This window comes from Schistocerca americana, chromosome X, assembly GCF_021461395.2.
Source record: "Schistocerca americana isolate TAMUIC-IGC-003095 chromosome X, iqSchAmer2.1, whole genome shotgun sequence".
Taxonomy (NCBI): domain Eukaryota; kingdom Metazoa; phylum Arthropoda; class Insecta; order Orthoptera; family Acrididae; genus Schistocerca; species Schistocerca americana.
In genome coordinates, this window is record NC_060130.1 from 242050244 (window position 1) to 242066007 (window position 15764).

Below are 15764 nucleotides of genomic sequence, written 5' to 3' on the forward strand. Positions count from 1 at the left end.
TGAGAAGGTAGGAGATGTGATACATGTATCACTTGAGATGAGTTTCCTATCCTGCCCCAAAATTAAAATATATTCTTACAAGATTACTGCACAGCTGTTTAATTTCTGTATGTTCTATGTAAGACACCTATGTTCATGAGACAGTAATATCACCTCAACAAAGACACATTACCATGCCACATGAGAGATTACCATATTTCTACATAAAATATATCCTAAAATGGCAGTAAGTGCTCGTCTTTGAGCTCATGGGTTTTCAACAAATTACTTAAGAGTACAGGGAACAAAAGGAAGGAAGATAAGTTAAAATAAAAATGGTAACCAACACAAATGTATGTACTTGTGAGATGATCAATTTTATTCTGACTTTTCCACAAAGATATGGAACACTTTAAACATATTACTGCATTATAAAGAGAATGAATAAATAGTTAACATGTCAGAGACTGAGCAGAACCTCAGATTGGAAATGGCAGGTACTCTGCCATGGCCTATTCAGTGGAACCAACAAAAGTATTTGCCTAAAGGAATTTAGAGAACCCACATAAAATGTAAATCAGGATGTTGAAACAGGCGAAGGATCCCAATGCATCTGAATGGAAATTCGGTGCCATAACTACTCTTCAATTTTCTCAGTAATTTAACATGTGACCACAAATACAAATGTATAAACTTTTTTATTTAATCCAAGAATATCTCAACATAATACAACAAACATCAATAATTCAAAATATGGGTATACACAGAATGTTTAAAGGATCTCTTTAAGGGTGGGACAGGTGGTCAGCCATGGGCTTGATGAAGGAACCATCCCGGCATTTGCCTTAGCAATCCAGGAAAACCACGGAAAACCCGAATCAGGATGGCCAGACAGAGCAAACCCCATCCTCCCAAATATGAGGTCAGTGCTGTTAATAGCTACACTGCCTCATTCAGTTGTTACCTATTATACAATGTCCTGATTTACATGAAAATAGATCTTACAACTAGCAAAAATAATGATTAAATATATACACAATTACATATGCAATTACACTTTAACATTTTTCTTTATCACTTTACGCAAACAGACCACACAACACTTTGTTCACGGAACTTCAATAAACTGCCTGAGGCTGCTTCAGCAGTTGCTGCATATATGGGTAGTTATCTGAAACAGAAGAACAGGAAACAAACAGCAGAAATATCCTTGTCTAAAGACACTTTAGAAACAACATAAAAACTTGCAGCAACTACTTAGCTGACTCACATTAGTAGTAAACATATTCACTTAAGGCATGTCTAGCAATTAATTTAATATGTTCTTCAAACTTCTATATGTATGCTGATAACACTACACTGTAGAGTGTGACCACAATGAAACTAACAATGTAAGGGATATCTTCTACACAAATTCTGGGATGTTAACATCTGAATAGCTGTTCTCTGCAAAACACTGTTTTTTATAGTTGGAGAGTCCAGCAACTGAAACTTGTTTAAGACTTACTGAAATTTATCTTTTGATGCAGTTTTAGATTTGAAGTTAACATTTAAATACCTCCGATAATGACTGACTTTTTCAGTAAACAAAATGTCCATGAAAGCCTCTAATAATAATTCCATGTCCCACAAGGTAATTGTATTTTTTAAAGAGTGGAGCCCCTCCACACTGCCACAAACAGAAGTTCTACAATCACCTCTGCATTGATTACGTTTTTAATCAATACAGGTTCATCAGGAGATAGAAAATGGATGAAAAATGTAACAAGAATTGAGATTTTAAGGGCAGAGGGCAAAACATGTCATGGCAAGCACCAAGGGCAAAAATCCTCCACAACTGTTGGACAGGTAGTAAGAGCAGTAGCGGATTTCTTGCTGTCTGCAACAGATCATTCAAGGGTAGATCACATTAGTTAGTGGGTACCATGCAGTTTGATACTAGTGTTATAACCACCTGCACATCAGTACAAATGCATGTTGGAGCACCTCAGACTACAGCGGGGAAGGCCAGTTGCCTTCTGTACTCCAACCTTACTTACATTTAATGCCCGATTTAATAAAAATTTTACTCTTCCCTTTTTGGCACCCTTTCTAGAATACAAACTAGCAAAATTATGAGAATTTATTGTGTTCCACCACAAAGATAGGAAAACTTCCGTGTTTTGCAAATGAAATTTAGTATTGAGCACAAGATGTTTCACCAATTCACGTTTGGCATTTTCAGTGGTATTCCTTTTTGTCCTATTCAAGAAACCATTTCTTCCAGTAAATATTTCTCAGCAGGTAACCTATACTGCAAGTTTGCAAAGGCTGAAGTGTTGTTATCATTACAATAAAACAATTTCAGTTAACATCTGAGGAAAATAGCAGCATATATTAATAATAATATACAGATTAGTGTTAACACACATGAAACTGATGTCAGTATCATTTTAAGAAACTTGAAATTCAAAATAATTGAATGTCAGAATGTATGCTACAGCTAACAATTTTTAAGTAAAGCAGGAAACAAAATGCTACTGTACTTACAAACTTTGAGGTGCCACATGCCTTGACACAGGCTACCAATTACCCACAAGTATTTTTGACATCTCATGCCTCACAGGTACTTAACTGGATTGCAATCTGATGATTGCTGCTATCAACATGAAAGAGAATATAGCTGTATCCAGTGACCAAATTTCAAAGCCGATACTGAAATTAAGTTCTAAGTGTCAAATTCCAGTATTTACATATACATCACTGGTAATCCATTCACGTGTCATAACATTAAACTCAGTGCAAATGTACCTCCATTTTAAGTGAAAGGTCAAGTTTGTCATTGTATGCAAAACACTATTACCTTATACTTCAAGTTTGCCTCTATAGGACTGTGTAACATTTGCTGCTGCTAGAAGGCTATCGGAGCCATAACTGGAACAAAGAGCTCAGAGTTACCACCTGCCAATATAAACAAACTTCAATTTTAAACTGAAGGTGAAATATGTCATATGTATCCAAACCACTACCACATTATTTTTCAAGCTTCTCGCATTATGGCTGTGTGACGTCTGCTGCTGCTGCTGACTTCTGGAGCTGTAACAGGAACGAAGAGCTTTGAGTTACCATTTGCCAGTATACTCTTAAGGACTGTAACTGTACCTTCATTTTAAGAGAAAGGTGAAATTTGCCAAATGTCAAACCACTAGTACCTTATTCTTCAAGTTTCCCATTTTATAACTGTGTGATATCTGCTGCTGGTGACTGACTTCTGGAGCTATAACTGGAACAAAGTGTTCTGACTTACTGACTGACAATATACATTAAGCACTTCAACACAAAACCACTAGTACTCTTTTAATGTAGCATAACAAATATATGCTATGCCCTACAGTTATATCTCCATTTTAAGTGGGAGATCAAATCTGTCAAAAATGTACCTAAACTAGAATTATCTTACTGTTATAATATCCCAAGTATTAAATGGAGACTCATCTGCTGGTGTTGGTGTGCCTCTCGAATCCACTACTGAAACAAACATCTAAGATAAGAAAAGCATATTTTGGGGTATAAATCACCAGTAATCTCTCATTAAATACAATAAATAACAAGTACTCTGTAACAGGAAATTCAGTTAGTACTGTTCATATTTAGAAATATAAGTTTTTCAACTTTAGACACCTTCAGCCGTGTTCGCCTTTCATTTATAATGATACCAGTTTTAGAAAATATTCTTTTGCATGGCACAGAAGTGCCCACTATGTTGAATTTTTCCCTCACCACTTTAGAAATATTTGGGAAAATATATTGATTTCCACGCCACCATGCCAGTGGATTCTCACGTTTACTAATAACTGGGCTGTCCATGTACCTTTGTACTTCCACAATAGCAACTGACTGAGGAGTGCCCTGGGGCTGTGTTGATTTTACACTTGCATCATAGCCACCCCATACTGACAAGGGATCAGTGGTGGTTGAAGTTGACACAGTTTCATGGCTCTGGCCTGTGTTTGTCAGTCTTCTGTCACCCATCTTTTGTGCTACTAGTTCAATAAGCTGCTTCTTTGCATTATCTGCTGCAACTCGGCTTTCAAACACAAGAGATTTAAAGCGTGGATCTAGTAGAGTGGCTACTGCTATAGACTTGCTCATCTCTACATTGTGGAAATGGTCCTTCAGGTCTTTTGTTAATTCTTCAATGACAGTCCTTGTCACACTGTTAAATGGCCTCTTCAAAAGTTCTGCACACGCTGATAATAATCCCCTTGTCAGAACAATAACCTGAAAATTGGAATAAGTTCTTCAATATAACACAAACAGTACAATATCTCATAAATGATTATGCCATAATACCACAGCTAACATTTTAGCAAGAAAAAAGCTGCTTAACTTACTTGGCTGCCAGTAGGATATGACTCAGCACTAAGCTGTGTTGAAACCTGTGCAAATGGCTTCAACACAGAGCAAAGTTCTGAGCAGATGTTCCATTCCTCGTCTGTCAGTTGTTCAAAATCAACAGTGAATAGTACAAGCGAAGTCTTCACTGCATCTTTAATTTCAACTATTCACTCTAACATACACAGAGTAGAGTTCCACCTTGTTGGCACCTCCTGCACCAGTTTTTTAACATGACCTGCCCCATTATTTTGTTGGTATGTCAGCAGTCTTTCTGTTGCCTTGCAGCTTCTCCTGAAGAATGCTGCAATAGTTTTGACTTTCTGCTGAATTGACACAAAAATGTTTTAGTGCATTGTGCACAATAAGATTCAGTGTATGTGCATAGCACCCAAAGTGTTTCCACTGTAAAATGGATACTGCATTTTTAATATTTGGTGCATTATCCGTCACAACCAGCAGAACTTTGTCTGTCGGCCTGAAGTTATCTGTCGTGCCTATTAGAGATGCCGACAGATTCGAAGCAGTATGTGCACCAGAGAATTGGGAACATCATAACAACACAGATTGCAAGGTGAAATCTTCAGACACAAAATGCCCTGTCACCGCCATGTAATCTTCATTTGCTGCTGGGGGAAGGGAGGGTACTGTATTTCCACCCTAAAAAAATATCTTAATTATTGTTGACATATTATCATATTTTAAACAAATACTGATGCATAAGTAGGGTCCTGAACTTTAAAATATTCAATATGACTGTCACTGGAAAGTCACATGTACTATTAACATGTCAAATTTTTGGGTTAAGTTTAACAACAAAATTTAAAACATTTATGGAATTCAGTTGAAGACTCCATTAAAAACAATTATCCTTTTCAAAATTTTAAAATATGAAACAGTATCTAATCCCCCCCCCCTCCCCCCCACGGCATCGTCAGGGTTAAAGACAAATGATACACAGGAATGATCACTGATACAATCTGCTATCCGATTAGTTACTAATAATTGCGAGAAGACAGTTACAGAAGCTTCCAGATACACATATTATACATACGTATTGTAGTTAGTGCACTCAAATATTAAATAGTCGCACAGACGACATATATCACACAGTGGCATTTTATTAGCACTATCGTTATTACACCTGCAACAATAACTTCGAATTAAATAATTAAGTATTCCGGCACCATATGCAACATAATTAAATGTTTGAAAATGTCAAGGCAAACAGGTGCGGTGGTATCGACAGCTTAAGTAGTCATGACAAATGAAAACTTGCATGTAACAATGCACAAAGCACCACACTGTATAGCATGCTCTTATTTTTTAAAAAATTAATAAAATAAAAAATAAATGATTATACATGCACTGAAATAACCGTAATTGCAATAAATATATTTTTATCATTACTCACCCAAATCTAGCTCCGAAGGTCTTTGTGAAGAGAAATTCACAATTAAATGCAATTTCTGAAGATGTTTTTTTTTAATTCGACGTCGTCGATTTGTACAATAATTTCTTACTGCACAATGTACATTTCGCAAACTCTTCATCAAGAGTTTCGAAATATGACCACATTTCATTAGACACACAGTTATTCCGTTACCAACTTCCAGGTTATCTGTGGTGGTAGCCCGATAACTGCCAGAGAACTAGAACTGTGAGCCAATAACGATAACTGCCAGAGGAGAATACCGATCTCTGACAGTTATTCCCATAGTCGCTCGAATTGCTTAGTAACTCTCCTTGTACTACCCGTCCAAGCTAAATTAACACGTAAGGCGGTGGCTCAAGGGATCGGCTGTACTTGTTAATGTCTGTACTGCAGCTTCTATCAGCCACGGCTCGGACATTAACTTTATTTAATTGTTTATGCTAAAAGTAACGAAGGCCCACGCAATAGTACACAGTTCTTATCAACAGATGGTGCGCAGTCTCACAGTTATTCCCATGGTCTATAGAACGCCTTCCGAATGCGCAGTACGATCTTCAGTCAACAGATGGTGCGAGGCACTGTTGACACTAAACAGTTATTGAAATAACTGCCAGAATCAGAGGAACGGTTATCGCAGTAACCGTTACTTCTCAGTAACTGGTTATTTCTATCAGTTACGTTATTTTTTGCCACCTCTACAACACAACCCCACCCCCTGAAGCCACTGCCTGCGAACCCACACAGGAAGACACACCTACACAAGGACCCCCAGAACCAAAAACCCAGAGAAGGCGTAGGCGACCAAGAGGTAACAGGAGTGGGAACACACGTGCACCACAACAAAACACTGACACACAGTCAGCAAGCCAGTGATACCAGCACACACACTACTCCACCCCTCACCACATCGGAAACACAGGCACCTCGAAATGTTCCTCATAACAACAACACAAGAGCCAGCCCACACATAACACCAACACCCACACCAGTGGCTGCCAACACCACAACCGAGCCACAGGCCGACACACACAACACTTGAGGGTTTATTGGCAACAATATTCCCCCATCACACGACCACTCAGATCCTTAACAAGCTCGCGGCGGCCGTCACCACACTTGTCACACGGCTCATAACTGCTCAACCTGGGCAGTACTGGGCCGCCATACAAACAGCGCTCACCACACTGTTTACACCCACAGATGGATAACACGCCACACGCGGCCCCCATTGCAAACAACCAGACACTGACACGGTCATGGCGGAACAGCCATCATCATACACAAAGACATAGAACACACAAACATAGTGCTCCCTGAACTTGAAAAACTAGAGGCAACCGTTGTCAGGGTCATGTTCAACGGAGCCTACACTACACTGGTGTCAGTATACAACAGCCCTAAAAACATCAAAACACGCGACATCAGGACAATACTCAACATATCACAACGCGTAATCGTCGCTGGAGATCTTAACGCAAAACACCCAGACTGGAACTCACGAATACAAAACTCCAACGGCAAGAAACTATATGAGCACACACTAGGACGAAACTAAATCACACTAGCACCAACCGAACCGATGCACATTCCCTACCGGAGGGGACACAGGCCAGACGTGTTAGACATGGCCCTCATCAAGGGCATAACAACGACACTCAACGTTGCCGTTGAAAACAATCTGCCCTCAAATCACCAACCCATTATACTGTACATTGAAGAAACACTGCAGCACATGGAACAACGCAGGATGATAGACTACAGGTGTGCGAATTGGACCCAGTTCAAGGAAACACTTGACAGTCGCATCCCACCCACCCACGCGATTAACGAGACATCCCAAATTGATGAGGTAGTTGAAACCCTCACTGGCGCCGTCCAAGATGCAATAACCGACACCATACCGATCCGCACACCACAACAACAAAATGCTGCCCTGCCCCACAAGATCCTGGGCCTAATCTCAATGAGGAACCGCCTCAGGAGACATTGGCAGCGTACCAAGCGTCAGCACTTCAAACAGCACATGAACAGGCTCCAGGGTATAATCCAGGAAAAAATACAAACATTTAAGACACAACAATGGGACCAGAAACTCGAAGGGCTGGACACCATGTTACATCGCGTGTGGCAGCTGGCCCGACACTTCACCAGGGAGAAACTGTACACCCCCATGTTACAAGGGCCCGACGGACCAGCATATTCTATGGAAGAAAAAGCGAAACTGATGGCCCTCAACACTCGCAGCGTCATTCACACCGAACCTGGATCCCTCAGACCCAGCGTTCACACTTGCTACAGACCAGGAGGTCACATGCATCTTGGCCCAAACAGCACGCAACATCATCCGACAAGCTAGTACAGCTGAAGTCAAATGGGCCATCATGCATACCACTGCTAGGAAGGCCCCTGGTCACGATGGCATTCAAAACCGTGTCCTCCAAGAGTTCATGGACAAAGCTGTAGACTACCTAACACACATCACGAATGCCATGCTCGAGCACCAACACTTCCCCGCCTTTTGGAAGACGGCCAAGGTCCTGATGTTCAGGAAGCCGGGGAAAAACCACTCCCTCCCACAAAATTACCGACCCATCAGTCTGCTGAGCGCACTCAGCAAGATCGTTGAGAAGGTAATATTAATTCGACTCACCAGGCACTGTATCACAAAAGACACCCTGAGACGGGAGCAATTTGGTTTCAGGAATCACCACTCAACAACACAACAACTCCTCCGTGTCGTTGAATACATAACACACGGATACAACACAAACAAAGCGACTGGGGCGGTGTTCCTGGACATTGAAAAGGCTTTCGATCATCTATGGCACAACAGCCTAATACACAAACTTAGCGACGCAGGGTTCCCCGACAGGCTCGTACGTCTCAGACACTCGTATCTCACTGACAGGAGTTTGAACACCGACGTGGAGGGCAAACAATCCACACGACTTGGTACCCAGGCAGGAGTACCCCAAGGAAGCATCCTAGGACCCTTACTGTTTAACCTCTACATTAACGACCTTCCAGCTACACACAACATGATGGTGGCAATCTACGCGGATGACACCGCCATCCTTGCGCAAGATTGGAAGCCATCTAACGTTAATTCACGACTACAGACTGCACTCAGATGGTGGAGCCTTGGCTGGTGAAATGGCGTGTTAGAGTAAACGTCGACAAGTGCGAAGCCATTCTGCTCACTAGAAGACTGAAGCAACTGCGCAAACATCAGCACTGCAACCCAATAACACTACACACATGCCCAATACGTTTCTGCGAGAAGGTCAAATACCTTGTTGTCTGGCTGGACAGGAACCTACTCTGGGGGGACCACATTCAACACGTGACCAACAAAGCTAACGTGAGGCTCAAACAACTCTACCCTATGCTTAACAGGTGTAGCCCACTGAACAGGAGGGTGTCTAAGTCCATGTACATGACAATTATTCGACCCCTGATGACATACACAGCCCCTGTCTGGGGATACGCTGCACAAACTCGCCTACGCCATCTGCAGCTCACACAGAACAAAGTACTCAAAATCATAAGCAACGCTCTGCGCTACACATGCATCGCGGACCTTCATCAGGAATACCGGCTAGATACTATCTTGCAGGTATTCCGAAACCTCTCCACACGACTGTACAATAACACGAGACACTCGTGCAACCCGTTTATCCTTTCTCTGGGTAACTACGACCACAACCATAGATGGAAGCATAACAGACCAAAGATGCTACTGGCTAGGAACAAAACATCTATGGTCCATAGCACACTAACACGACAGTACTGGTGAGCCCCTGCAACACAGCTACTGCTGGTAACTCCAGATGTTTGACCAGCCGAAAAACAGGCAACTGCAGGGAAACCATACTGTACACAGCACGCAAACCAACCACACACACCCCCTTCACCATCTGTGAGCCGATCTATGACCGATCGCCCACTAATGTACAACGACCTTGAACAGTTGCAGGGACGCAGCAACTGCAGGAATCCCTGCAACGAGCTCCAGCAACGACAAAGGTAACGATGCACGATACCTCGCACTAACATAACCACACCTTGCATGCACTGTCGCAGATAGCAAGCTGCTACTGCCCTTACTACCCGTCCTACTGTTGCAGAGGTTTTTTTCCCTTGGCACTGTTTTTCCTCTGCCCTTACAACCGCTACCCTTCGATCGCTTTCTTCCACTTTCTATCTCCTGATGGACCATGTTAATGAGTAATCTTACCCAGATGCACGGATAACACTACAGCCCGCGTCCTGTGACTCCTGATTCAAAATCTAACATGTGACAGTAGAACTTTTGGCTTGGTCACCACGTTGGTGTGGGCATGGACGGGCCCCATCCTTTATGACAAAGCTGAAAGAGATAATTTACAATAGATGTGAGCCTGTTAACTTGTTCGTAATTTAAACGTTGTTAAATGCAAGGTTGTGGTGAAAACCTCTTTAACTCCACCTTCAGTTGCTGTGAGAGTGAGTTCCGTAGCTCTGCAATTGCTGTTGCTGGTCCCAAGCCCAGAGAAAGGAGGAGGGTTGGCAACTCACAGAAGCAGTAAAAGAACCGACATAAAATAGTTTGAGGTATCCTCATCCTGTGAAGGTTAATATCGAAGCAATAGTAATATCTTTATATTCCATGTTTTCAACTTATTTGTGTGATGCAAAACAGAGTGTACCGAGCAGTAGGATGTTGGAGCTTTCCGAAACGCAGACGCTTTTGGGTGTAGCCGTTTCTCTTGAAATAGCACATTTCGTGGTTAACGCTATTCTTATAACAGTAAAACGTAAAAGTTTACTAGTGCACAACCTGCACCCCTCCGCGCTTCTGACAGTTCCTGCTTTTATATATCAGTGTAACAGCATAAAGAGACTTATGTGTCAGGACGAAAGGATAGCGTGCTCAGCTTCCAAGTCAAGACAAAGTTGTGGCAGAAGTGGACATGTTCGATGCAGAGAGAAATTTTCATCTCATCAAAATGGTCGATAGAAATTATAAATCAAAATCCTTTCTGGGGAGTTAAATTTCTAATAATGGAATAATATTTTCGCGTAGTGTTCACACTCATAAATTGCGACAAAGTCCAGTATGAGTTCGTCATTAGAATAAGATTTATAACCCCTTTGCAATGTTTGGAGGTGTTTCAGTTACACTTTCAGACGCGATACAGAAAGAATTCAAAGTATCATTATTAGTAAATAAGGCGAAAAGAACAGTTATCCCTAAGACTGGCCGTGTCTGAAGATAAGTTTGTTTTCAAGTTTACAAGTGAGCTTATTGTTGATTTCCTAATGTTGTGACCAACCTTCCCTCTTAGTTGCCCTCCATTAGCAGAAAAAATCACACTGTTTACACTGAAAGTGACATGCCACGTTAACAGTAGAAAGATAAAATAATAGTGATTTTCCAAATATGATTAAATTAGATGTACTTTTCCTTCCAATCGAACCATAGGGAGGAGATACAACAGAATATCAACAACAACAAAAAAAAAAATAATAATATGCTGATGTTCCTTCCATACCAGAGTGGAATGATCATCATCATGCATGTGGAGTGAATCTAAACTTTCTAAACATATTTTCATTTATGAGTTAATAAACAATGAATAGAAGAATCATTTTACAACACTTACTTACAATGATTACATTACTGCACTGCATTTATAAGGAAATCAGATTGCACTAATATTCACGTTATTATATGTTATTAGTAATAAATCCTTTTTGCTCCTGTTAAACTGAACTTTAGGAGTAGTTAAACTTTTTATGGCTGCTGGAAAGTTATTGAAAATGTGTGTTTTTGAATAGTGGACACCTTTTTGGACAAAAGTAGGTTATTGTGAAGATTATTCTTATTTCTAGTATTGATTCCAAGAAATGAACTGTTGGTTTGAATAAGACATATTTTTAATGACATATTTCATCAAAGAATAAATATATTAGGAAGCAGTAGTTAATGCCCCTGTTTCCCTAAACTGGCCTCTGCAGGATGTTCTTGAATTGACACTACACATAATTCTTATTCGACATTTTTGTATCCAGAAAACTTTAGCTTGGCTTAATGAGTTACCCCAAAAGAAAATCCCATGAAAGTAAGCATCGTACGTTTATATCCCCTATGTCACAACGTTCACATTGCGAAGAGAGATTAGTTTAGGCATTTCAGCAGCCCTGTGGTTTGCGCCTCCGTTTGAATTTATTGTCAAGCTGTAATCCCAAGAATTTAACACTGTCCACTTCTTTTATCTGCTTGTCATATTTTGTGCATATACTGGTAAGAAACCTCTTACAAGTTCTGAATTGTATGTAGTGTGTTTTTTCAAAGTTTAGTGACAAACACTTGTCTAGGAAGCATATTGTTCATGAAAATTTCATTAGCGTTTTATTGCAATATTTGTATCAAACAGCTTGGCATCTGGTAATGTTTCTGATGAAAGATTCCCACTCAGCTGCCTCACTGTCCCCTCTATCAACAGCACCACTTGAGGAAGAATGTCTCATAGGCATAGATTGTAGACTGTTTAGAGTACTCACATTTTAGAAGTACTGTACATTAAAGTGTAGGTGCTCAAACCAACTGTTTGAATTCAAGTGGTCATTTGACCTGAAAGCCACTGTAAATAATTGAAAATATATTTCAGTTCACTTGTTCAGAACAATGACAATTCCACTTGTCTCTTGCTTTTGAAAACATGCCATACACCAGAGTTTTCTGTCATGTACTTCCTGGTAATGATGTGGTTTTGTGTAGAAGTTGATGCTTTAAGGCTGATTACATGCAAGTATGCGTGATGTAGATGCATTAAGGTTGATAACATGAAAGTGAAGAGAGTGGGAACTAAGTCTACAGGTTTTTCAGTTAAAGAGTTGACAATATGAATATGGTAATACTTTTAGTTGTGTGTGTTGAAGAAAATAGCTTCCTTGCAAATGCACTATGGTACTGCAAAACAGTTCACTGCAGCTGCCAGGTAAATAAGCAAGCATAAAACTTTTTGCAGGGGCAATCAGCTTGTTGAACTGATGCAGAACTGAAGTTAAACATGTGAAACAATGATCTTATGTTTTTTGCTTCATTCTATTTCACCGTTGTCACAGAAGTTTCAAAGTAGCAGGCATACTGCTCTTTGATACTGCCATGTCCTTTTGCCACAAGTGTCATACTAGAGCAGACTGCAACACTTATTCTATGTTACCTGCCCACAAAATTTAAATACTGGGTGGAGATGAGGCATTCATTTATTTTCATCTATACTAAAGCATTTACATGCAATAAATGGCACCATGAATAATTTTAATAACAACTTTTACATTGGGAATTGACAAAACGTGGTTTTGTGAATGACATAATTGACAAATTTATATGTGACAAGTGCAGTGTGTCTTTAATTTCTTATGTTCTTTGTTGCTTCCTGTTCTGGTTTGTTTGCTAATGTGTACACATGTGTCTGTTGTATCTGTGTACAGTAGTTTAAAGCTAATTCACTGTCATTAAGCTTTGAGAAGACCCACTACATGCAGTTCAGAACCTGTAAGACATTTCCTTCCAGCATGAGTATAACATATGAAGACATGCAGACCGAAGAGGTTGACACTGTTAAATTTCTGGGATTACAGCTCGATAATAAATTCAGTTGGGAAGGACATACCACAGAATTGCTTAAGTGCCTAAACAAGTCTATTTGCCATGAGAATGTTGTCAGATGTAGGATACATAAATATAAAGAAACATGCATACTTTGCTTATTTTCATTCTATTATGTCATATGGGATCATATTCTGGGGCAACTCATCAAACCAAATAAAAGTTTTTAGGGTGCAAAAGCATGTGGTAAGAATCATTTGTGGTGTAAATTCAAGAACATCTTGTAGAAACCTGTTCAAGGAACTTTGTATTCTAACCATTGCTTCTCAGTATATTTATTCCTTAATGAAATTTGTTGCAAGTAATACATCTCTATTTCCAACCAGTAGCTTAATATATAGTATCAATACTAGGAATAAGAACAATCTATACAAAGACCTAAAATCACTTACCTTGGTCCAAACAGGGGTCCAATATTCAGGAACACACATTTTCAATAAATTGCCAGAAACCATTAAAAACTTGGATTCAGATAGAGCATGGCTTAAACAGAATTTGAAGACTTTTTGATAGGCAACCCCTTCTACTCCATAGATGAATATCTTAACGGAGACTGTTAACCAGCTTAAGTAAAAATATCTGTTAGATTTCAGTTCTGACAACACTTGGTCACAACAGTCAAGATTAGGTATTTTGTGTATGATAACTTTATTAATAGTGCATAACAGTGTTTCATTCTGACAGTGTATTAATTCTGTACACATTAGCTGTTCCAGTTTACAGCATTGTATTAACCCATTTCCACTATCTCCTGACAAATGATCAGCGTAGAAAGTATTGTATTCAAATGTTTTATGTTATACTTTGACATGTTCCACACCCATGAGAATCATCTCATTTTTTGGGTCTATGAAACGAAAACTGAATCTAATCTAATCACACTGTTAGTGTACATATTGTGTATGTAGGAGATAGTGTCCCTACATAATTGGTGACCCCAAAGACGAAACTGTGCCATCGTGGATAGGTTATCTGCCATGACTACCGCACATAACCTTCTGCACGCCATCAATGACACCATTTAGGACATTAAAAATGAGACCGAGGTTCTACAGTGCCCGCCTCCTGTGCTTCAGCTTCTGGATTCTATGTCACACACCAGTCCATCTTGGAACATCATGGTTTCAACTGCACTGGTTGTGCCATCAGACACAGCGATACAATCACAGAACACCACTTCACACGTAATTTCAACAGCGTCATAAGTCATCAAACCCAGTCTGAACATGCTCCTAGTCATTTCACCATAATGGTACCACTTGTGGGATCAACAGAAATATCTACTCTTCAGCTCTTGCAGTCCTTGCATATTGCACCTGCAAATTCAGGCCCCATTATCTACATCCAATCAACGAAAAATTTAGTTTGCAATAATGAAGAGCATTTTCAAGCAACAGCAAATCAGTAATAATTTTGAACAGTTTACCTTTGTGATGAGTAATCTTAATCAACATGCTACTTCAGTGGTGTTGGATATTATATTACGGCCCCTCCTCCCTCCCCGTCCCACCCTGCTTACAACGCTCTCAAGATGGTGCTGATTTCACGTTGCTTAAAACCAACGGGTCAAAGGCTCATGCAAATCCTATACCGTGAGAGGCATGAGACATGATACCATGTGAATTCTGGAACCATTTGCACGGAATGACTGATCCCAGTATCATGCTGGATGCTTCACTGTTACACATTTGGCAACACCAACTGCTCCCTTCAAGTAAGGTTAGCTTTAATTGCTCACAAATGGCAGCCATTATGAAAGTTGCTTATGGTGCACACACCTTGCTGACTCATATGCCACAGTGGCTGCCATGGTAAGTTCATTCATTCTGAAGACAACCAAATCATCCTGGACCAGTCTAACATGCTGCTGCTTTGCTGCAATTCCACCTCTGCCCAAAGGTCACAGAGTCTTCCTGAGGACCTGTAAACTCTCTGTGTCACTATCAAGAGACTGGCTAAGTAGTTGGAAACATTTCAACTCTGGACAGTGAAAGCTGAGAGTGTGTTTGTCCCACCGTACCTTCCCACCCCAGTCATGTAGCAATGAGACCACTCAAATGTTTGCTGGTTCCACGAATGTGTCAGTCACCTGGCTATGAAATGTAAGAAATCATGTTTCCCACCCTAACACTAAAACACAACCTGATTTAGTTGCTACACAGAAGGACACCCACCTACAGTTTAAGAACAGTCAGCACCCTATGTCAAAAAGGCATCATAGGACTGCTCATTTTGCTGACTGTAATGGCATGACTCCAATGCTGCCAACTACTAAATGACCACACGACACTGCAACACAAAGGCTGTTCATCACTGACC

General features: G+C 40.3%; 1 protein-coding gene across 1 annotated transcript; it reads right to left on the reverse strand.

The window, feature by feature from the left end:
• Positions 1 to 3588: 3588 nt before the first annotated feature.
• Positions 3589 to 4110, reverse strand: LOC124555941. The gene has a single exon (XM_047129991.1). It carries the CDS (start codon positions 4108 to 4110, stop codon positions 3589 to 3591), a length of 522 nt encoding a protein of 173 aa, XP_046985947.1.
• Positions 4111 to 15764: the final 11654 nt, after the last annotated feature.